This window comes from Phyllobates terribilis, unplaced genomic scaffold (assembly GCF_046119375.1).
Source record: "Phyllobates terribilis strain yellow unplaced genomic scaffold, ASM4611937v1 Scaffold_14__1_contigs__length_39327217, whole genome shotgun sequence".
Lineage (NCBI taxonomy): Eukaryota > Metazoa > Chordata > Amphibia > Anura > Dendrobatidae > Phyllobates > Phyllobates terribilis.
The window spans coordinates 16533028-16554904 of NW_027362774.1; the positions used below are offsets into that span (position 1 = coordinate 16533028).

General features: G+C 51.6%; 2 protein-coding genes across 2 annotated transcripts in view; both read right to left on the minus strand.

The window, feature by feature from the left end:
- Positions 1-1374: 1374 nt before the first annotated feature.
- IL17C (interleukin 17C) lies at positions 1375-3464 on the minus strand. The gene is made up of 3 exons (XM_073659936.1): positions 3062-3464; positions 2414-2754; positions 1375-2212 (listed from the first exon to the last, which is right to left on the minus strand). Exons 1-3 carry the CDS (start codon positions 3071-3073, stop codon positions 1975-1977), a joined length of 591 nt encoding a protein of 196 aa, XP_073516037.1. The 5' UTR covers positions 3074-3464; the 3' UTR covers positions 1375-1974.
- Positions 3465-10251: 6787 nt separating this feature from the next.
- ZC3H18 (zinc finger CCCH-type containing 18) overlaps positions 10252-21877 on the minus strand; it is an 80607-nt gene continuing 68981 nt past the window's right edge. The window contains exons 15-19 of the mRNA XM_073659712.1: positions 18761-18921; positions 18412-18644; positions 17716-17812; positions 11106-11205; positions 10252-10961 (exon numbers count right to left, since the gene is read on the minus strand). Of these exons, the coding sequence (XP_073515813.1) occupies positions 10757-10961; positions 11106-11205; positions 17716-17812; positions 18412-18644; positions 18761-18921 (796 nt within the window). The 3' untranslated portion in view covers positions 10252-10756. The remainder of the gene's footprint in view (positions 10962-11105; positions 11206-17715; positions 17813-18411; positions 18645-18760; positions 18922-21877) is intronic.

The following is a 21877-nucleotide window of genomic DNA, read 5'->3' on the forward strand; positions in this document are numbered from 1 at the left end:
TATACACTGCACAGCACCACTCCTCCTGTCCTGTATATATACACTGCACAGCACCACTCCTCCTGTCCTGTATATATACACTGCACAGTACCACTCCTCCTGTCCTGTACATATACACTGCACAGTACCACTCCTCCTGTCCTGTATATATACACTGCACAGCACCACTCCTCCTGTCCTGTATATATACACTGCACAGTACCACTCCTCCTGTCCTGTACATATACACTGCACAGTACCACTCCTCCTGTCCTGTATATATACACTGCACAGTACCACTCCTCCTGTCCTGTATATATACACTGCACAGCACCACTCCTCCTGTCCTGTATATATACACTGCACAGCACCACTCCTCCTGTCCTGTATATATACACTGCACAGTACCACTCCTCCTGTCCTGTACATATACACTGCACAGTACCGCTCCTCCTGTCCTGTATATATACACTGCACAGCACCACTCCTCCTGTCCTGTATATATACACTGCACAGTACCACTCCTCCTGTCCTGTACATATACACTGCACAGTACCGCTCCTCCTGTCCTGTATATATACACTGCACAGCACCACTCCTCCTGTCATGTATATATACACTGCACAGTACCACTTCTCCTGTCCTGTATATATACACTGCACAGTACCACTCCTCCTGTCCTGTATATATACACTGCACAGCACCACTCCTCCTGTCCTGTATATATACACTGCACAGCACCACTCCTCCTGTCCTGTATATATACACTGCACAGTACCACTCCTCCTGTATATATACACTGCACAGTACCACTCCTCCTGTATATATACACTGCACAGTACCACTCCTCCTGTCCTGTATATATACACTGCACAGTACCACTCCTCCTGTATATATACACTGCACACTACCACTCCTCCTGTCCTGTATATATACACTGCACAGTACCACTCCTCCTGTCCTGTATATATACACTGCACAGTACCACTCCTCCTGTCCTGTATATATACACTGCACAGTACCACTCCTCCTGTCCTGTGTATATACACTGCACGGTACCACTCCTCCTGTCCTGTATATATACACTGCACAGTACCACTCCTCCTGTCCTGTATATATACACTGCACAGCACCACTCCTCCTGTCCTGTATATATACACTGCACAGTACCACTCCTCCTGTCCTGTATATATACACTGCACAGCACCACTCCTCCTGTATATATACACTGCACAGTACCATTTCTCTTGTTCTATAAGTAGACACCGAATAATCTTTTTTTTTTTTGTGAAAATTCTTATATTTTATTTTTTTTTTTTAGTGGAGACATAGAAACTTCAAATGCAAAAAACTCCGCGGTGGGAGAAGACGTTGTAGAAAGTCGGAGGCGTTCTGAGCAGTCAGCACGGCGCCATTTTTACATCACAACACGACAAACAATAAATATAAACTTCATCACAACTTCATACATTAAATATTATTAAATAATTAAATAAATATTCATCTGCTGTATTTTTTAAAAAAATAAATCACGTCTCCCCTCCCCCCGGACCCTGATCCAGAGACGAGCAAGAAGAGATTAATCTTATTCATATTATGGCAACGAGCTATATTATAGCGGTAAAGTTTCCGAAAATGGAGCCTCAGGGGTTTCAGCAAATGCTGGGAGTTGTAGTTCCACAACAGCTTATTCGGATAAAACATTTACAAATTGAATCAAAGATTCGACCTGCGAATCATCCCTGGGTTCACTTTACATTTATAGTAGGGAATTGCTTAACTAGCAATTCCCTATTGGAAATCTTACATAGCGGGTAATTAAAACACCCAAACTCAACTTTCGGGAATTGCTGTGTCAGCGATTTCCCCAGAATATTTTATACAGTGACGATCAGACGTATTCGTGTTCTAAAACAAACAAACTTTGTGTGACATAGTCACGACGGGGTGTCTGGATAAGTTGTAGGATCAGATCTCCATAGGAGCAGATTAGTCCTAGTAACGCGGCACGGAGCAGGTGCAGGCCACCGGGACGCTGATGTATTCCAGCGTGAAGGTGGACAGGGCCGAGTCGTGCGGACAGCTCTTCTTACGCAGAACCAGCATCGTCTGCTTCACCAACACCGAATTCAAGGCCGACGTTTCGATCCCGGATTCGGAGCTGACGCAGTATTTGCAGAGACAGTGAGCAAACGCCAACTTCTGAGGATAACGACTCTCATCGGTGTCGATCCTGTGGACGTGAAACAGAGCGGTTAGAAGAGCCTTATGCTAACTGCAGCAGACTACAACTCTCATCAGCATGTCAAAGTTTCATAAACTACTTTTATCTTGACAGACCTAAATCCTATTTACTGCTACCCAATGCCAGGCTGTCACCAGCTAAAGCCTCCACTATAAATGTCGTGGTTTACACCAGATTTCTGGTACATACCGGTAGGTCCATGGTGAGATGGAGCGCTGGTTCGGGGTTAGCCCTTTTTCCAAAGTTTTCAAGTCTGGGCAGGTGCCTTCTGAGGCTCTCCTGCGTCTCTTTCTCCTCTCGGAGTTCTCCAGATGAGACACCATGTTGACGGCGGTGTATCTGTCCCAGCGCATCTTGCCGCTGACAAAGTGATTGAGGACCTCAGATGTTGAACCTTCCAGGTCTTCGTCGCTGAAGCAGTAGCTGCTCTCCAGCTGGTTATGGTGGTTATGATGGTGGTTATGTTGGTGCTTCTTGGGCTTCGAATAGCAGACGGTGATGGAGCAAACTGCTACCAATAAGACGACCCACTGGAGAGAAAGAGAAGAAATCCTTTACTTCCTCCAAACATCAAATGCTTAAAAATAAAGGATCTGAACGAGAAAACATATAGGGGAAAATATTCTGATCCTAAAATGTGCATCACTCAGAATATAGCACATGAACAAGAGACGTTTTGCTAAATAAATGGTGTAATTCCAAATGTGGCCTCTAGATTCTATATAATGTGACCATCATTTCTGCCCAGGCTCCATCTATGTGCATAGACCCATAGGGGTGTCCGGTGGGGTCGCATTGCTCCGCCGGAGCTGATACAGAAGGACAATGGTCGCTTACCAGACTGTGCATGGTGGCTGCTGTCTTCTCCTGGAGTTTGCTGGTGCCGCAAGGTGCGATGATGGGCTGGATTGCTTTTGGATGCTCAGTTGAGTTCTGCTGTTGTCCACTCGCGCTGACATTTTTATATACAAACCTGAATCCTCCCTCGGAAAATCCAGGTGAGGAGAAGTCTCCACCTCCACCTTACGTAAAAGGGAAGTTTGATTTTACGCTCATGCGACTTCCTTGTCACCTGCAGGTAAAGCTTTGGATAAGAGAACTCGCTGCATTCCATTCGCTGCACCAACCTCGTCTATTTATAATTTAGCTGAAGGTTGTTTTTTTTCCGCTTTCCTCAATACAATACTGTAGTTTGCAAAGCTCCCTGCAGGCTGCACTGTCCCTCCGTCCCCCCCCACCGGGTGTAATGACCCTGGGAACTCTTGAGCGCTAGGAGAATTTCCAATCATGACAAAGAATTGGGACATTTTGGTTTGTAAAATGATGCCATAAAACAAATACAAAAAGAAAATAAAAAACAAAAAAAATGTATAAAACACAGAACAGAAAATCTACAAAAGCGAAAACAAAGAAGCAAATAAAACTGGAAAAAAACAAACCAAAAAACTACACATAAAAGGAAAAGAAAAAAAAAAGTTTTGAAAAAGTTTTAAGACAAAGAAGCAAATAAAACTGGACTAACACAAACCAAAAACTACACATATAAAGGAAAAGAAAAAAAAAGTTTTGAAAAAGTTTTAAAACAAAGAAGCAAATAAAACTGGACAAAACAAACCAAAAACTGCACATAAAAGAAAAAAAAAAGTTTTGAAAAAGTTACAAAAAAAAAACCAATCATCAGGAAATATAAAATCTAAAGTTTTCCTTTTCTGCCCGGTTTTTAAAAACTTAATTAACCATTTCTATTCCCAGGAAAGTTGGGTGACCTCGTTCAACTTTAGCTTTAACGTCTCGATTTCTAACCTTTTTGGATTGGTGACCTCGGTGCGGCTCGGTTTTGGGACGCTTCTCTAGCAAGTTGACTTTAAGATTTTTTTTTGGAGAGGATATAACTTAGTTGTAGATGTTTTTTTCTTATTCACCACTTTTATGGGATGAAGATGGACAGGGGATTTGGCAACTTTTTGTAAAATCGCCATTGTTGTAATTTTTTTCTTTTGACTTGTTTGTATACAGAGAGGCCGTGCGGTGGAGGCGCCGTGCGGTGGAGGCGCCATGTCCTGCCCAATCCAAGTGACCGAAGTTCAAGGAGCAAAGCTCCATAAAGGGGCACAAATTCTATGAAAACCCTTTCCCCTCATTTAGGCTTTCACCGATAACTTTTTTTTTTTAAGTTGTTTTGGATCCCCCCCTCTCCCCCGGGATCGGCGGCTTTGGACAGAAGACCGGTTTTTCTGGTAGACCGCAAATGAGGCCATGTGACAAGACTATGGCCAAACCACAGGGCAAAGGATCTTCTGGTCTGTTACGTCAGTGGCCCCATGGCAACACTTCCTGCTCTGGTCATGACCTTTTTTTTTTTAAGCCCAAGTTACCACCTATATTAACACGGCTCTGTTATGGGAATTTGTCTGAATGTGGCTTTAAATTGTGACTTTTAAAAAGAAACTTTTTTTTTTTTTTTTTTTGTAACTACAACTCCCAGCATGTCATCATAGCCTGTGTAGAATAGGTTTTCATACATATGATTGTCCAATGTATTTTTTTTTTTTTTTACTATTCCAAGTGTTGTATTGTGTCCCTCTGTCAACACTCCCCGTCCATCATTCCGACGCCGTCTTCATCCTGCCAGTCCGGGTGCCATGTGCCGCAATAATTAGGGTCAGCGATTAGTATTTGTCATCAGGTAACACAATGGAATAGCTGTGACCTAGCCTGGCATTTCCAGGCCTCCGCGTCCATATGATAACACTTCCTGAGGGCAGTGTAATGTGTATAATGAGGGACGGCTCAGCCGGCGGCGCGTCTAGAAATAGAAAACTATTTTTAGATTTTTTTTTTTTTTTTTTTAAATCAATATTCCAGGTCAGTCCGGCTGTACTGACACAGACGTCAATAAATATTAAAATGTAGATTCCCTCCAGGAACAGGCAGCCATGACTGTGGCCTCTAGGTGGCGCTCTTCGGCAGCTGCAGATGTAGCAGAGCTGAGCGAGCAGCGATTGTACAAGCAGTTCTAATGGTTCCGGAACTTATGTAGAACTGTGCAGATATCTCCGGCTTCCTCTACGCTTCTTGGACCGTCGCAGTACCAGTTTTGCATGGAAGGTTCCTTTAAGTGATTATCACCAGCACTGATAACTTTGCACCACAATCTGTTTACAGCCCCCGACATCACGGGGCAAAATTTAAAAGATTGTCCCCAAAAGAGTCACAAATAAAAAAAATTAAAAAAAGCGCATGCTGGGGAGACGGTATTGGGTCTTGTAAATTTTAGGACCTGCTAATGTATACAAATGGGTTCTTCGGGCTGGGATGCAGTTTTTCACAGAAGTGGTGGAGGGGAAGGGGTGAAGCCAAAAAGTTCTGGGCCTCTGCTAAACTTTTCAGTGGGCCACCTGCTCGATGGAAAAATTGGGGGAATATGTGCAGGACGTCTTCACAACGCTCTGGAGAAATTTTGGCCGCTCATCTTTGCAGAATTGCTGTAATTCAGCCACATTGGAGCGTTTCCGAGTATAAACCGCCTTCTTAAGGTCATGTCACAGCATCTCAATCGGATTAAGGTCAGGACTTTGACTAGGTCACTCCAAAGTCTTCATTTTGGTTTTCTTAAGCCTTTCAGAGGTGGACTTAATGGTGTGTTTTGGATCATTGTTCTGCAGCATAACCCAAGTGCGCTTCAGCTTGAGGTCACGGACAGATGGCCGGACATTCTCCTTCAGGATTTTTTTGGTAGACAGCAGAATTCATGGTTCCATTTACCACCGAAAGTCTTCCAGGTCCTGAAGCAGAACACAGCCCCAGATCATCACACTACCACCACCATATTTTACTGTTGGTATGATGTTCCTTTTCTGAAATGCTATGTTACTTCCACGCCAGATGTGGGACATACTCCTTCCAAAAAAGTAAAAAATTTTTATCTCATCAGTCCACAGTGTATTCTCCCAAAAGTCTTGGCGATCATCAAGATGTTTTCTGGTAAAACTGAAACGAGCCTTTATGTTCTTTTTGCTCAGCAGTGGTTTTCGTCTCTCTGCCATGCTGCCATTTTTGCCCCGTCTCTTTCTTATGGTGGAGTCATGAACACTGACCCTAACTGAATCAAGTGAGGCCTGCAGTTCTTTGGATATGTTGTTGTGGGGTCTTTTGTGACCTCTTGGTTGGTCGTCGCTGCGCTCTTGGGGTAATTTTAGTCGGCCGGCCCCTCCTGGGAAGGTTCACCACTGTTCCTTGCTGTGGTTAGCTGGAGTCCCAAAGCTTTAGAAATGGCTTTATAACCTTTTCCACACTGATAGATCTGTTACTTTGTTTCTCGGTTGTTCTTGAATTTCTTTGGATCGCAGCATGATGTCTAGCTTTTGAGGATCTTCTGGTCTACTTTACTTTGTCAGGCAGGTCCTATTTAAGCGATTTCTTGATCAGTAATCAGGCCTGTGTGTGGCGAGGGAAATTGTACTCAGATTCCCAAAGATGTGATAAGCCACAGTCAATTTATGTTTTAAAGGGAGGGCAATCACTTTTTTCACACAGGGGCCTGTAGGTTTGGATTTCTATTTTCCTTTATAATAAAGACTTTCATTTAAAAAACTGCACTTTGTGATTACTTGTGTTATCTTTGTCTAATATCTAAATTTGTTTTGTGATCTGAAACATTGAAGTGACGAACATGCAAAAGAATAAGAAATCAGGAAGGGGGCAAACCTTTTTTACACACCACTATACTTACTATTCGGGATGTGATATGGCTGATTGAGTGCGTCCTTAGTAGTGATGAGCGAGTATGTTCTGTTAACCCTTTCGATGAGCATGCTCGCCGAGTATCTTCAGCGTGCTCGGGTGTTATGTTTGGCACTCCGTGTACATGATTTGCGACTGACAGCTTTTATACATGTGAGGAATGCATAAGAAACAGGCATTCCTCACATGTATTAAAGCTGTAAAACAGTTGCAAATCATGCGCACGGAGTGACTGAAACATAACACCCGAGCACGCTGAAGATGCTCGGCGAGCACCCGAGCATGCTCGCTCATCACTAGTCCTTAATGATTGTTTATTCCCAAGTTAAATTTTTCTATTTTGGAGGTAATGTCCCTTTAAATTTGGATGGCTAAAGGTATTGAGGATTTTGTGATGGGTCCCATAGATTGGGGATAAGGTGGGTGCTGGTTACAGACGTCCGAGAGGGGGGTTTGCTGTTTCACACTTCCGTGTGTCATGGAGTATGGACCGGCTGTGGGTCTCCTGACCCCAAACACAACAGACTCATGAGAATTTGGAAGATTTTTTGCACATGATCAGGAATTTTCCTGACAGGATTTCATGTGCATTCTTTGTGCGGATTTGCCTTGGTTTTTCCTATACAAAGCATTGGAAAAAAAAACGCATGGCAAATCTGCACAAAAAAAAAAAAAAAAAAAACCACGCATAAACACAAGGAATTTCCGCGTTTTTGATGCAAAGAGGTGCAGAACCTTGCAGAAACTTCTGCAAGCAAATACTGATCGTGCGAACATTCCCCTACAAAAAGATGGAACTAAAGCGGTGATACCAAAAAAATACCCTGTGGCCAGCCGTGGCACTATTTCAGAAATTACATCCATAGCGTTGGCTGCTGCAAGAAAACCCTGGAAAATGTTTATCTTTCATGAACCCTATGGGGTTAATCAATGCCGCTGACCCCTTTGTACCCCAATATTTTGGGGAGACATGTCCTCAGCTGCTTCCTCCCAGGAGCAGAGGGCGATTACATGAGGAACAAGTCTCAGATTGGACAGGAAATATCACAATTCTTCATTCATGTAAGATCGGATGAAACGGACAATTACTGACTTCTGAATGTTTCCCTCATTTTGTTATTTCCCGGGCTCCTGACGGATTCGTGTCTTACAAGGCTCCCGAGCGGTGAACGGAGTCATCGGACGTTATTTCTCAGGTTCCTTACGGATCCGCGTCTTCTAATGGTCGTCACCAGTCTGCTGAGACTCCGGAGCAGTGAATGGAGCCATCGGACGTTATTTCTCAGGCTCCTGACGGATCCGCGTCTTCCAATGGTTGTGACCTGTCTGAGACTCTCGAGCAGTGAATGGAGCCATCGGACGTTATTTCTCAGGCTCCTGACGGATCCGCGTCTTCCAATGGCCGTCACCAGTCTGCTGAGAGTCTCGAGTGGTGAACGGAGTCATCGGACATTATTTCTCAGGCTCCTGACTGATCTGCGTCTTCCAATGGTTGTGACCCGTCTGCCGAGACTCTCGAGCGGTGAACGGAGTCATCGGACGTTATTTCTCAGGTTCCTTACGGATCCGCGTCTTCTAATGGTTGTGACCAGTCTGCCGAGACTCCCGAGCAGTGAACGGAGTCATCGGACGTTATTTCTCAGGCTCCTGACTGATCCGCATCTTCCAATGGCCGTCACCTGTCTGCTGAGACTCCCGAGCAGTGAATGGAGCCATCGGACGTTATTTCTCAGGCTCCTGACTGATCCGCATCTTCCAATGGTTGTGACCCGTCTACCGAGACTCTCGAGCGGTGAAAGGAGTCATCGGACGTTATTTCTCAGGTTCCTTACGGATCCGCGTCTTCTAATGGTTGTGACCAGTCTGCCGAGACTCTCGAGCAGTGAATGGAGCCATCGGACGTTATTTCTCAGGCTCCTGACTGATCTGCATCTTCCAATGGCCGTCACCCGTCTGCTGAGACTCTCGAGCAGTGAATGGAGCCATCGGACGTTATTTCTCAGGCTCCTGACGGATCCGCATCTTCCAATGGCCGTCACCCGTCTGGTGAGACTCCCGAGCAGTGAATGGAGCCATCGGACGTTATTTCTCAGGCTCCTGACGGATCTGCATCTTCCAATGGTCGTCACCTGTCTGGTGAGACTCCCGAGCAGTGAACGGAGTCATCGGACGTTATTTCCCAGGCTCCTGACTGATCCGCATCTTCCAATGGCCGTCACCTGTCTGGTGAGACTCTCGAGCAGTGAATGGAGCCATCGGACGTTATTTCTCAAGGCTTCCTGACAGATCTGCATCTTCCAATGGCCGTCACCCGTCTGCTGAGACTCTCGAGCAGTGAATGGAGCCATCGGACGTTATTTCTCAGGCTCCTGACGGATCCGCATCTTCCAATGGCCGTCACCTGTCTGCTGAGACTCCCGAGCAGTGAATGGAGCCATCGGACGTTATTTCTCAGGCTCCTGACGGATCCGAATCTTCCAATGGCCGTCACCTGTCTGCTGAGACTCCCGAGCAGTGAATGGAGCCATCGGACGTTATTTCTCAGGCTCCTGACAGATCTGCGTCTTCCAATGGCCGTCACCCGTCTGCTGAGACTCTCGAGCAGTGAATGGAGCCATCGGACGTTATTTCTCCGGCTCCTGACAGATCTGCATCTTCCAATGGCCGTCACCCGTCTGCTGAGAGTCTCGAGCAGTGAATGGAGCCATCGGACGTTATTTCTCAGGCTCCTGACGGATCCGCATCTTCCAATGGCCGTCACCCGTCTGCTGAGACTCCCGAGCAGTGAATGGAGCCATCGGACGTTATTTCTCAGGCTCCTGACGGATCCGCATCTTCCAATGGCCGTCACCTGTCTGCTGAGACTCTCGAGCAGTGAATGGAGCCATCGGACGTTATTTCTCAGGCTCCTGACTGATCCGCGTCTTCCAATGGCCGTCACCCATCTGCTGAGACTCTCGAGCAGTGAATGGAGCCATCGGACGTTATTTCTCAGGTTCCTGACTGATCCGCATCTTCCAATGGCCGTCACCAGTCTGCTGAGACTCCCGAGCAGTGACATGAGCCATCGGACGTTATTTCTCAGGCTCCTGATGGATCCACGTCTTCCAATGGTTGTGACCAGTCTGCCGAGACTCCCGAGCAGGGAATGGAGTCATCGGACGTTATTTCGTACAAGGAAATTGAATATTTCACAGCGGGAAATGTTTTATCAAAATACTTTATTTCAGGGATAAATCTCCTGCCCCACCCCCCCTCCCCAAAATATGAACAGGCAGACAATCCCAACCACAGAGCGCTGCACTCGCTGTTGCAGCGCACCGCTCGCTCTGGTCCTCACCGGGTAAAACGGGCAAACTCCTACAAATAAAAACGTCAAAATTCTCATCAAATAAACAGGGGAGGGGGGAGATAACAGGTGATGGAGACCCTCAGACCGCGTCATCTTAAGGGGCAATCAGACAGATAAAGAGACAGCGCCTGGGTTCCGGGGGAGACTTGCAGCAGTTTTGAGATCGGTCCGTATGACCAAAAAATAAAAGTAACCCAGAAAATAAAAAAATAAAATAAAAAGCCTTAAAGACTCCTCCAGAATAGTGGAGGCACGTCGGCCACGCTGCGTCTGCTGGTTGACCTTTACTCCGCGTATCATCGCTTCGATCGCTGTAGACTCCTTGCGGCCAGATTCAAATCAGTGGCTCCAAACCACGACGGCACATGTAGGAAGAAAAAAACAAAACAAAAAAAAAGTGTCTCCGTAGACGTTCCTGGGAGCCCAGGGCCCCGCTGCTATACTTTGCCCGGTATTTTGGCTCTCTTGCGAGCGATGGCGTCTTCCACGGCTTTGAGCTGTTTGAGGAGTTCCTCTCTGCGGGATAACGTGCTCGATTTGCCGGTTTTGGTGGCGGAGGCAGAGGGGGCCGGTTCCGGGGCTTTCCCTGGGACGCTGGTGACTTTGCTCGAACTCTTCAATGGCGGAGAAGCCGGACGTTTCCTGCAGCAGGAAAAAAAACCCAAAAAACAGATTACGCACGGGAGACGTGGACACTAGCGAACACCGGAGTCAGGGCTGAAGACCTTGTACCACGTACAACCTGCGCACAGGGGGGGGGCGCTGTGTAGGGGACCCTTCACGTACCTGTCTGGCTGAGTGAGAGGCGGCTTGAGATTGGGCATACGCTGGCGATCGACTTTCGGTGATGGCGGTTTTCCCATTTGCTTGCGGTCTCGCGCCGCTGCTGCAGAGAAGACGAGAAAAGGGGAAAAAAAAAAAAAAAAGTCATTAACGCATCATTCATGACTTGTACAATCTGCGCTCGGATCTACAGCTAATTATATCTCAGCAGAAATAGAAATCCTCCGCTTTCCACTTTCTATATTTACTCTGACGTTGCGGATTTAGTAAGTGAACCCTTTCCTTGTCGGGTGACAGGAGCTTATTTTATCTGCAGCAGGTTTCACGTAGCGGAGAGGATCCCCCCTCCCCCCGCTGTATAAACAGCACAAAAAGGAACAAAATAATTAAAATCAGCCCGATCACCGCTCCTCCGGAGGAATCCGGTAACAAGAGGGGCCGCCGTCTGCACGGCAGATACGGCGACCATTACAATGTCAGGGTCCGCCGGTAAAACAAGAAGCCCCCCCCCCAACCCCTAATGTAATACTCAGGTCACAGTCCTGACTCCTGAACACCCCCCATGTCTATCCAGTCCTCCCTTGTTGGCAGCCATGATGTGCAGCGCTCTGCTCCGTATACAGGGGCTTAACAGGTATAGCGAAAACCTTCAGAAATCAGTGGATCTGTACATCCGTCCGTCACTGATAATGGGGGCACTTTTCTCTATAGGCTCCTGCGGTGTCCGTCACTGTAGGGGGGCACTTTTCTCCATAGGCTCAGGCGCCATAAGTCACTGTAGGGGGGCACTTTTCTCCATAGGCTCAGGCGCCATACGTCACTGTAGGGGGGCACTTTTCTCCATAGGCTCCTGCGGTGTCCGTCACTGTAGGGGGGCACTTTTCTCTCTAGGCTCCTGCGGTGTCCGTCACTGTAGGGGGGCACTTTTCTCTCTAGGCTCCTGCGGTGTCCGTCACTGTAGGGGGGCACTTTTCTCCATAGGCTCCAGCGGTGTCCGTCACTGTAGGGGGGCACTTTTCTCCATAGGCTCCTGCGGTGTCCGTCACTGTAGGGGGGCACTTTTCTCCATAGGCTCCTGCGGTGTCCGTCACTGTAGGGGGGCACTTTTCTCCATAGGCTCCAGCGGTGTCCGTCACTGTAGGGGGGCACTTTTCTCTCTAGGCTCCTGCGGTGTCCGTCACTGTAGGGGGGCACTTTTCTCCATAGGCTCCTGCGGTGTCCGTCACTGTAGGGGGGCACTTTTATCCATAGGCTCAGGCGCCGTACGTCACTGTAGGGGGGCACTTTTCTCCATAGGCTCCTGCGGTGTCAGTCACTGTAGGGGGTCACTTATCTCTCTAGGCTCCTGCGGTGTCCATCACTGTAGGGGGTCACTTATCTCTCTAGGCTCCTGCGGTGTCCATCACTGTAGGGGGGCACTTTTCTCCATAGGCTCCAGCGGTGTCCGTCACTGTAGGGGGGCACTTTTCTCCATAGGCTCCTGCGGTGTCAGTCACTGTAGGGGGGCACTTTTCTCTCTAGGCTCCTGCGGTGTCCGTCACTGTAGGGGGTCACTTATCTCTCTAGGCTCCTGCGGTGTCCATCACTGTAGGGGGGCACTTTTCTCCATAGGCTCCTGCGGTGTCCGTCACTGTAGGGGGGCACTTTTCTCTCTAGGCTCCTGCGGTGTCCGTCACTGTAGGGGGGCACTTTTCTCTCTAGGCTCCTGCGGTGTCCGTCACTGTAGGGGGGCACTTTTCTCTCTAGGCTCCTGCGGTGTCCGTCACTGTAGGGGGGCACTTTTCTCTCTAGGCTCCTGCGGTGTCCGTCACTGTAGGGGGGCACTTTTCTCTCTAGGCTCCTGCGGTGTCCGTCACTGTAGGGGGGCACTTTTCTCTCTAGGCTCCTGCGGTGTCCGTCACTGTAGGGGGGCACTTTTCTCTCTAGGCTCCTGCGGTGTCCGTCACTGTAGGGGGGCACTTTTCTCTCTAGGCTCCTGCGGTGTCCGTCACTGTAGGGGGGCACTTTTCTCTCTAGGCTCCTGCGGTGTCCGTCACTGTAGGGGGGCACTTTTCTCTCTAGGCTCCTGCGGTGTCCGTCACTGTAGGGGGGCACTTTTCTCTCTAGGCTCCTGATGTGTCCGTCACTGTAGGGGGGCACTTTTCTCTCTAGGCTCCTGCGGTGTCCGTCACTGTAGGGGGGCACTTTTCTCTCTAGGCTCCTGCGGTGTCCGTCACTGTAGGGGGGCACTTTTCTCTCTAGGCTCCTGCGGTGTCCGTCACTGTAGGGGGGCACTTTTCTCTCTAGGCTCCTGCGGTGTCCGTCACTGTAGGGGGGCACTTTTCTCTCTAGGCTCCTGCGGTGTCCGTCACTGTAGGGGGGCACTTTTCTCTCTAGGCTCCTGCGGTGTCCGTCACTGTAGGGGGGCACTTTTCTCTCTAGGCTCCTGCGGTGTCCGTCACTGTAGGGGGGCACTTTTCTCTATAGGCTCCTGCGGTGTCCGTCACTGTAGGGGGCACTTTTCTCTATAGGCTCCTGCGGTGTCCGTCACTGTAGGGGGGCACTTTTCTCCATAGGCTCCTGCGGTGTCCATCACTGTAGGGGGGCACTTTTCTCCATAGGCTCCTGCGGTGTCCGTCACTGTAGGGGGGCACTTTTCTCTCTAGGCTCCTGCGGTGTCCGTCACTGTAGGGGGGCACTTTTCTCTCTAGGCTCCTGCGGTGTCCGTCACTGTAGGGGGGCACTTTTCTCTCTAGGCTCCTGCGGTGTCCGTCACTGTAGGGGGGCACTTTTCTCCATAGGCTCCTGCGGTGTCCGTCACTGTAGGGGGGCACTTTTCTCTCTAGGCTCCTGCAGTGTCAGTCACTGTAGGGGGGCACTTTTCTCCATAGGCTCCTGCAGTGTCCATCACTGTAGCGGGGCACTTTTCTCTCTAGGCTCCTGCGGTGTCCATCACTGTAGGGGGGCACTTTTCTCCATAGGCTCCTGCGGTGTCCGTCACTGTAGGGGGGCACTTTTCTCCATAGGCTCCTGCGGTGTCCGTCACTGTAGGGGGGCACTTTTCTCTCTAGGCTCCTGCGGTGTCCGTCACTGTAGGGGGGCACTTTTCTCTCTAGGCTCCTGCGGTGTCCGTCACTGTAGGGGGGCACTTTTCTCTATAGGCTCCTGCGGTGTCAGTCACTGTAGGGGGGCACTTTTCTCTCTAGGCTCCTGCGGTGTCCGTCACTGTAGGGGGGCACTTTTCTCTCTAGGCTCCTGCGGTGTCCGTCACTGTAGGGGGGCACTTTTCTCTCTAGGCTCCTGCGGTGTCCGTCACTGTAGGGGGGCACTTTTCTCTCTAGGCTCCTGCGGTGTCCGTCACTGTAGGGGGGCACTTTTCTCTCTAGGCTCCTGCGGTGTCCATCACTGTAGGGGGGCACTTTTCTCTCTAGGCTCCTGCGCCATCCGTCACTGGAGGGGGGCAATTTTCTCTCTAGGCTCCTGCGGTGTCCGTCACTGTAGGGGGGCACTTTTCTCTCTAGGCTCCTGCGGTGTCCATCACTGTAGGGGGGCACTTTTCTCTCTAGGCTCCTGCGGTGTCCGTCACTGTAGGGGGGCACTTTTCTCTCTAGGCTCTTGCGGTGTCAGTCACTGTAGGGGGGCACTTTTCTCCATAGACACCTGCGCCATACGTCACTGTAGGGGGGCACTTTTCTCTATCGTCTTCTGCGCCGTCCGTCACTGTAGGGGGGCACTTTTCTCTCTAGGCTCCTGCGGTGTCCGTCACCGTAGGGGGGCACTTTTCTCTCTAGGCTCCTGCGGTGTCCGTCACTGTAGGGGGGCACTTTTCTCTCTAGGCTCCTGCGGTGTCCATCACTGTAGGGGGGCACTTTTCTCTCTAGGCTCCTGCGCCATCCGTCACTGTAGGGGGGCACTTTTCTCTCTAGGCTCCTGCGGTGTCCGTCACTGTAGGGGGGGCACTTTTCTCTCTAGGCTCCTGCGCCATCCGTCACTGTAGGGGGGCACTTTTCTCTCTAGGCTCCTGCGCCATCCGTCACTGTAGGGGGGCACTTTTCTCTCTAGGCTCCTGCGGTGTCCATCACTGTAGGGGGGCACTTTTCTCTCTAGGCTCCTGCGGTGTCCATCACTGTAGGGGGGCACTTTTCTCTCTAGGCTCCTGCGCCATCCGTCACTGTAGGGAGGCACTTTTCTCTCTAGGCTCCTGCGGTGTCCGTCACTGTAGGGGGGCACTTTTCTCTCTAGGCTCCTGCGGTGTCCGTCACTGTAGGGGGGCACTTTTCTCTCTAGGCTCCTGCGGTGTCCATCACTGTAGGGGGGCACTTTTCTCTCTAGGCTCCTGCGGTGTCCATCACTGTAGGGGGGCACTTTTCTCTCTAGGCTCCTGCGCCATCCGTCACTGTAGGGGGGCACTTTTCTCTCTAGGCTCCTGCGGTGTAAGTCACTGTAGGGGGGCACTTTTCTCTCTAGGCTCCTGCGGTGTCCATCACTGTAGGGGGGCACTTTTCTCTCTAGGCTCCTGCGGTGTCCGTCACTGTAGGGGGGCACTTTTCTCTCTAGGCTCCTGCGGTGTCAGTCACTGTAGGGGGGCACTTTTCTCCATAGACACCTGCGCCATACGTCACTGTAGGGGGGCACTTTTCTCTATCGTCTTCTGCGCCGTCCGTCACTGTAGGGGGGCACTTTTCTCTCTAGGCTCCTGCGGTGTCCGTCACTGTAGGGGGGCACTTTTCTCTCTATGCTCCTGCGGTGTCCGTCACTGTAGGGGGGCACTTTTCTCTCTAGGCTCCTGCGGTGTCCATCACTGTAGGGGGGCACTTTTCTCTCTAGGCTCCTGCGCCATCCGTCACTGTAGGGGGGCACTTTTCTCTCTAGGCTCCTGCGGTGTCCGTCACTGTAGGGGGGGCACTTTTCTCTCTAGGCTCCTGCGCCATCCGTCACTGTAGGGGGGCACTTTTCTCTCTAGGCTCCTGCGCCATCCGTCACTGTAGGGGGGCACTTTTCTCTCTAGGCTCCTGCGGTGTCCATCACTGTAGGGGGGCACTTTTCTCTCTAGGCTCCTGCGGTGTCCATCACTGTAGGGGGGCACTTTTCTCTCTAGGCTCCTGCGCCATCCGTCACTGTAGGGAGGCACTTTTCTCTCTAGGCTCCTGCGGTGTCCGTCACTGTAGGGGGGCACTTTTCTCTCTAGGCTCCTGCGGTGTCCGTCACTGTAGGGGGGCACTTTTCTCTCTAGGCTCCTGCGGTGTCCATCACTGTAGGGGGGCACTTTTCTCTCTAGGCTCCTGCGGTGTCCATCACTGTAGGGGGGCACTTTTCTCTCTAGGCTCCTGCGGTGTCCATCACTGTAGGGGGGCACTTTTCTCTCTAGGCTCCTGCGCCATCCGTCACTGTAGGGGGGCACTTTTCTCTCTAGGCTCCTGCGCCATCCGTCACTGTAGGGGGGCACTTTTCTCTCTAGGCTCCTGCGCCATCCGTCACTGTAGGGGGGCACTTTTCTCTCTAGGCTCCTGCGGTGTCCATCACTGTAGGGGGGCACTTTTCTCTCTAGGCTCCTGCGGTGTCCGTCACTGTAGGGGGGCACTTTTCTCTCTAGGCTCCTGCGCCATCCGTCACTGTAGGGGGGCACTTTTCTATCTAGGCTCCTGCGCCATCCGTCACTGTAGGGGGGCACTTTTCTCTCTAGGTTCCTGCGGTGTCCGTCACTGTAGGGAGGCACTTTTCTCTCTAGGCTCCTGCGGTGTCCGTCACTGTAGGGGGGCACTTTTCTCTCTAGGCTCCTGCGCCATCCGTCACTGTAGGGGGGCACTTTTCTATCTAGGCTCCTGCGCCATCCGTCACTGTAGGGGGGCACTTTTCTCTCTAGGCTCCTGCGGTGTCCATCACTGTAGGGGGGCACTTTTCTCTCTAGGCTCCTGCGGTGTCCGTCACTGTAGGGGGGCACTTTTCTCTCTAGGCTCCTGCGCCATCCGTCACTGTAGGGGGGCACTTTTCTCTCTAGGCTCCTGCGGTGTCCGTCACTGTAGGGGGGCACTATTCTCTATAGGATTGTGTTATTTTTTGTAGCTCCGTGCCTTTTTATACCTTTCTTTCGGCCACTGCCCTGTTTAGTGCAGCGTACAGTACGGCTCGATCCCATCGCTCCCGATGTCTCCACCTGAAGACATTTCTATGAAATTACTTTGCCGCATTTCAAGCCGACTTTCCAATGATTCGTCGATTCTCGTCCTAGACGTCTCGACAGCTCAATCGGTAGGAAGTTTCTTGATCACATTTCTAAACTGTTGAAGCCGAGGAGTTAAGAGCTGTCGCCGCCTTTAGACTGCTTGCGCTTGGTGATCATAGCATTTCTGATTTAATCTGACCGTTTGTCATTGTGAACAAGAAACCAGGACACAAACTGCATCAAAACGCCCCTTCGTAGGCCGATTACAGCCGTGTGAACACTGACCGGTGGGGCGCACAATTTCCAAGTAATCACAAATTAGTCTGCGCTATTTGGTTTTCCATTTTGTCTTTTTTATTTCCTTTTTTTGTGGCCATTTACCTTTATGTTAATGTTGACCCTGATGCAGCGGGTGCCGCCTGTCCCCACGTTACACCCCCCCCCCCCCATGTGTGCGACATCTGATCTTACCTCGCTCGGGGGACACGTTGGCTTTTTTGGCAGGGGGGGAGCCCGGCCTGTCCTTGTCTGAGGGCTCGTACCGCTTCCTGCTTCCCTTATCAGCGCTCTGTATGGAGACACAATGCTGAGTTATGATCTGCGGAATGGGTCACAGCTCGTGGACTGAAACTGATCACGGGGCCAAAAAGATGAAAATTGAGGACAACTATCCTCAATATTTCAGAGATTACGCCGTACGACCGACCTCAACAATATTAAACATACCTGAGAACTAAAACCGAAGCGACTAACACGTCTGATTTGGAATGGATCACCAATATGGCCGCCACAAAACTTTCCAAAACTTTGTCCAGGAAGTTTTGCTGTAACGCAGCAGCCGTATTAATGGTCACTGGGGAAGGGGGGGGGATTAGATTATCGCTCCGACTACATCTAAAACTTTCCCCTGTATCATGAGGATGGAGCAGGAAAGTACGGGCCGCTGCCAGGCGGATCAGTGATTTATCGGGGTTTCCGTGCTGCATATCCTCCTGCTTGGCCGGCAGCCAGCGAATCCTCCGCTGAATATTTCTGCTCTGGTTAATGGGAAGTTACTGACGTAACGTAAATGAGGAAACTTAACCCATGCGGAGGCAGAAGAATCGCAGGAATGTCATCGCTTCTGCAAATGTGTGACTAATGGCAGTGCCAGGCGCGTTACATCACCTTGCTCAACAGCGTCAGCTTGATGTCCTTGTGGGCGCTGAAGCCGCTCTGGGCCTGGGACGGCGCCGCCGGGGGCTGGGGAACCATTTTGCTGCCACTGATGGGTTTCGGCGGTTTTGCTGGAGCGGTCTTTGGCGGTTGTGGCGGTGGCGCGGCGGCAGCGACGGTAATGTGATCGCGGGTTCTTTTGTCTTCCTTAGGCCGCTGGTCGTTCTTTTTGTTTTTTTCAGACGCTACAAATAAATCGGATGAGACTTTATAAATCACAACAAATAATCGAATGCACTGGGGGGAAAGAGATCCACTAAAATACAATCACAGGGAGAAGGGGGTCTGCAGGGTGGGTTACCTTTCTCCTTTTTCGGCTGTAAAGGCGTGGGGGACCGGGAGCTGGCGGAGGAGATGGGACTGGCGAGGTCGGCGTACATGTCCTCAGAGTCGGCGCTGCGCACAGAACTGCTGGAGGATGAGACGCTGGAGACGGACGACACGCTGCTGACGCTCAGAGACCTGCGGGGAGAAAAACGCGCAATTACCGGTCACCGTGCCGCCGAACCCCAGACCAAAAGCATCACAACTTTGCAATTCAATCCTTCCCCATTATCCGGATTCTCTGCTTGCTGTCAGTGAATATGGACAGTACATCGAATGTGAATGGGGACAAAACATGGCTGACAGCAAGCAGAAACCTTAATAAATGAGGACTAGGACACAACAATGTTCCCGTGGTTTTGCCTTCTACCAACATTTTGCAGAATAAATAAAGTTTAACACAGTTTTCTCCACCCGACACAGCGTGCCACCTTCATTCCCAAAAGTTATTTTCCTCTAATCCTAAATTATACCATCATTTACTATGAAATCCCCAAATTTATTCTTTAGAAAGCAGATGGGCAGCGCCGGGAGCGAGTGGGAGGCGAAAGTCACCGCTGTTTTCCTGGTGATGCACCAGATACCTCGTACCCAACGCGTCCCCCTGCATAAAAGACTACAACCCCAAACCTCTGCTGCAAGGGAACTACTTTTCATGCACTTCCCAGGTTATTTTTAAACTGTGTGTGCATGCTGGGGGTTGTAGTTCCACGCCACCATAGTAATGCATGAATGTATACATGTCTAACCAGGACGGGGAAAAAAAAAACAACCTAAATTTATACCGATTTGAGGAAAAATACACAAGAAGAGGAACGTGCGGCTATGATGGAAAGTGCAAATATTAAAGTGCGGAGACGTGACATTCCTACGACAGGTAGAGCGGCTGAACCGTGAAATGTCACATCCTAAAGGACACGGCCGCCCCCTCCGCTGCCGGGATGGATCACCTGGATCTCCGCCCCATCATACACACCAGCACCGTCCCCACATCCTAAAGGACACGGCCGCCCCCTCCGCTGCCGGGACGGATCACCTGGATCTCCGCCCTATCATACACACCAGCACCGTCCCCACATCCTAAAGGACACGGCCGCCCCCTCCGCTGCCGGGACGGATCACCTGGATCTCCGCCCCATCATACACACCAGCACCGTTCCCACATCCTAAAGGACACGGCCGCCCCCTCCGCTGCCGGGACGGATCACCTGGATCTCCGCCCTATCATACACACCAGCACCGTCCCCACATCCTAAAGGACACGGCCGCCCCCTCCGCTGCCGGGACGGATCACCTGGATCTCCGCCCCATCATACACACCAGCACCGTCCCCACATCCTAAAGGACACGGCCGCCCCCTCCGCTGCCGGGACGGATCACCTGGATCTCCGCCCCATCATACACACCAGCACCGTCCCCACATCCTAAAGGACACGGCCGCCCCCTCCGCTGCCGGGACGGATCACCTGGATCTCCGCCCTATCATACACACCAGCACCGTCCCCACATCCTAAAGGACACGGCCGCCCCCTCCGCTGCCGGGACGGATCACCTGGATCTCCGCCCCATCATACACACCAGCACCGTCCCCACATCCTAAAGGACACGGCCGCCCCCTCCGCTGCCGGGATGGATCACCTGGATCTCCGCCCTATCATACACACCAGCACCGTCCCCACATCCTAAAGGACACGGCCGCCCCCTCCGCTGCCGGGATGGATCACCTGGATCTCCGCCCCATCATACACACCAGCACCGTCCCCACATCCTAAAGGACACGGCCGCCCCCTCCGCTGCCGGGACGGATCACCTGGATCTCCGCCCCATCATACACACCAGCACCGTTCCCACATCCTAAAGGACACGGCCGCCCCCTCCGCTGCCGGGACGGATCACCTGGATCTCCGCCCTATCATACACACCAGCACCGTCCCCACATCCTAAAGGACACGGCCGCCCCCTCCGCTGCCGGGACGGATCACCTGGATCTCCGCCCTATCATACACACCAGCACCGTCCCCACATCCTAAAGGACACGGCCGCCCCCTCCGCTGCCGGGACGGATCACCTGGATCTCCGCCCCATCATACACACCAGCACCTTCCCCACATCCTAAAGGACACGGCCGCCCCCTCCGCTGCCGGGATGGATCACCTGGATCTCCGCCCCATCATACACACCAGCACCGTCCCCACATCCTAAAGGACACGGCCGCCCCCTCCGCTGCCGGGACGGATCACCTGGATCTCCGCCCCACCATACACACCAGCACCTTCCCCACATCCTAAAGGACACGGCCGCCCCCTCCGCTGCCGGGATGGATCACCTGGATCTCCGCCCCATCATACACACCAGCACCGTCCCCACATCCTAAAGGACACGGCCGCCCCCTCCGCTGCCGGGACGGATCACCTGGATCTCCGCCCCATCATACACACCAGCACCGTCCCCACATCCTAAAGGACACGGCCGCCCCCTCCGCTGCCGGGACGGATCACCTGGATCTCCGCCCCATCATACACACCAGCACCGTCCCCACATCCTAAAGGACACGGCCGCCCCCTCCGCTGCCGGGACGGATCACCTGGATCTCCGCCCCGTCATACACACCAGCACCGTCCCCACATCCTAAAGGACACGGCCGCCCCCTCCGCTGCCGGGACGGATCACCTGGATCTCCGCCCCATCATACACACCAGCACCGTCCCCACATCCTAAAGGACACGGCCGTCCCCTCCGCTGCCGGGACGGATCACCTGGATCTCCGCCCTATCATACACACCAGCACCGTCCCCACATCCTAAAGGACACGGCCGTCCCCTCCGCTGCCGGGACGGATCACCTGGATCTCCGCCCCATCATACACACCAGCACCGTCCCCACATCGTAAAGGACACGGCCGCCCCCTCCGCTGCTGGGACGGATCACCTGGATCTGCTGCTCGGGTGTAAAGATGTGCAGAGAAAACACCAGAGAAGCGATCACAGCGAGCGACGAAAGCGGATCAGAGATCATTCACGATCACAGGGATCTAATGTGGCAAAGGGCCGGCGAGTAATATCGCTGTATGAGAGCGGCCGGGCCACACTGCCTT

Excerpts from the sequence above, each read along its gene's own strand:
- IL17C (XM_073659936.1), bottom strand. Across the intron at positions 2,213-2,413 it reads ATCTCACCATGGACCTACCG|GATCGACACCGATGAGAGTC; the intron begins GTATGTACCAGA and ends TCACGTCCACAG.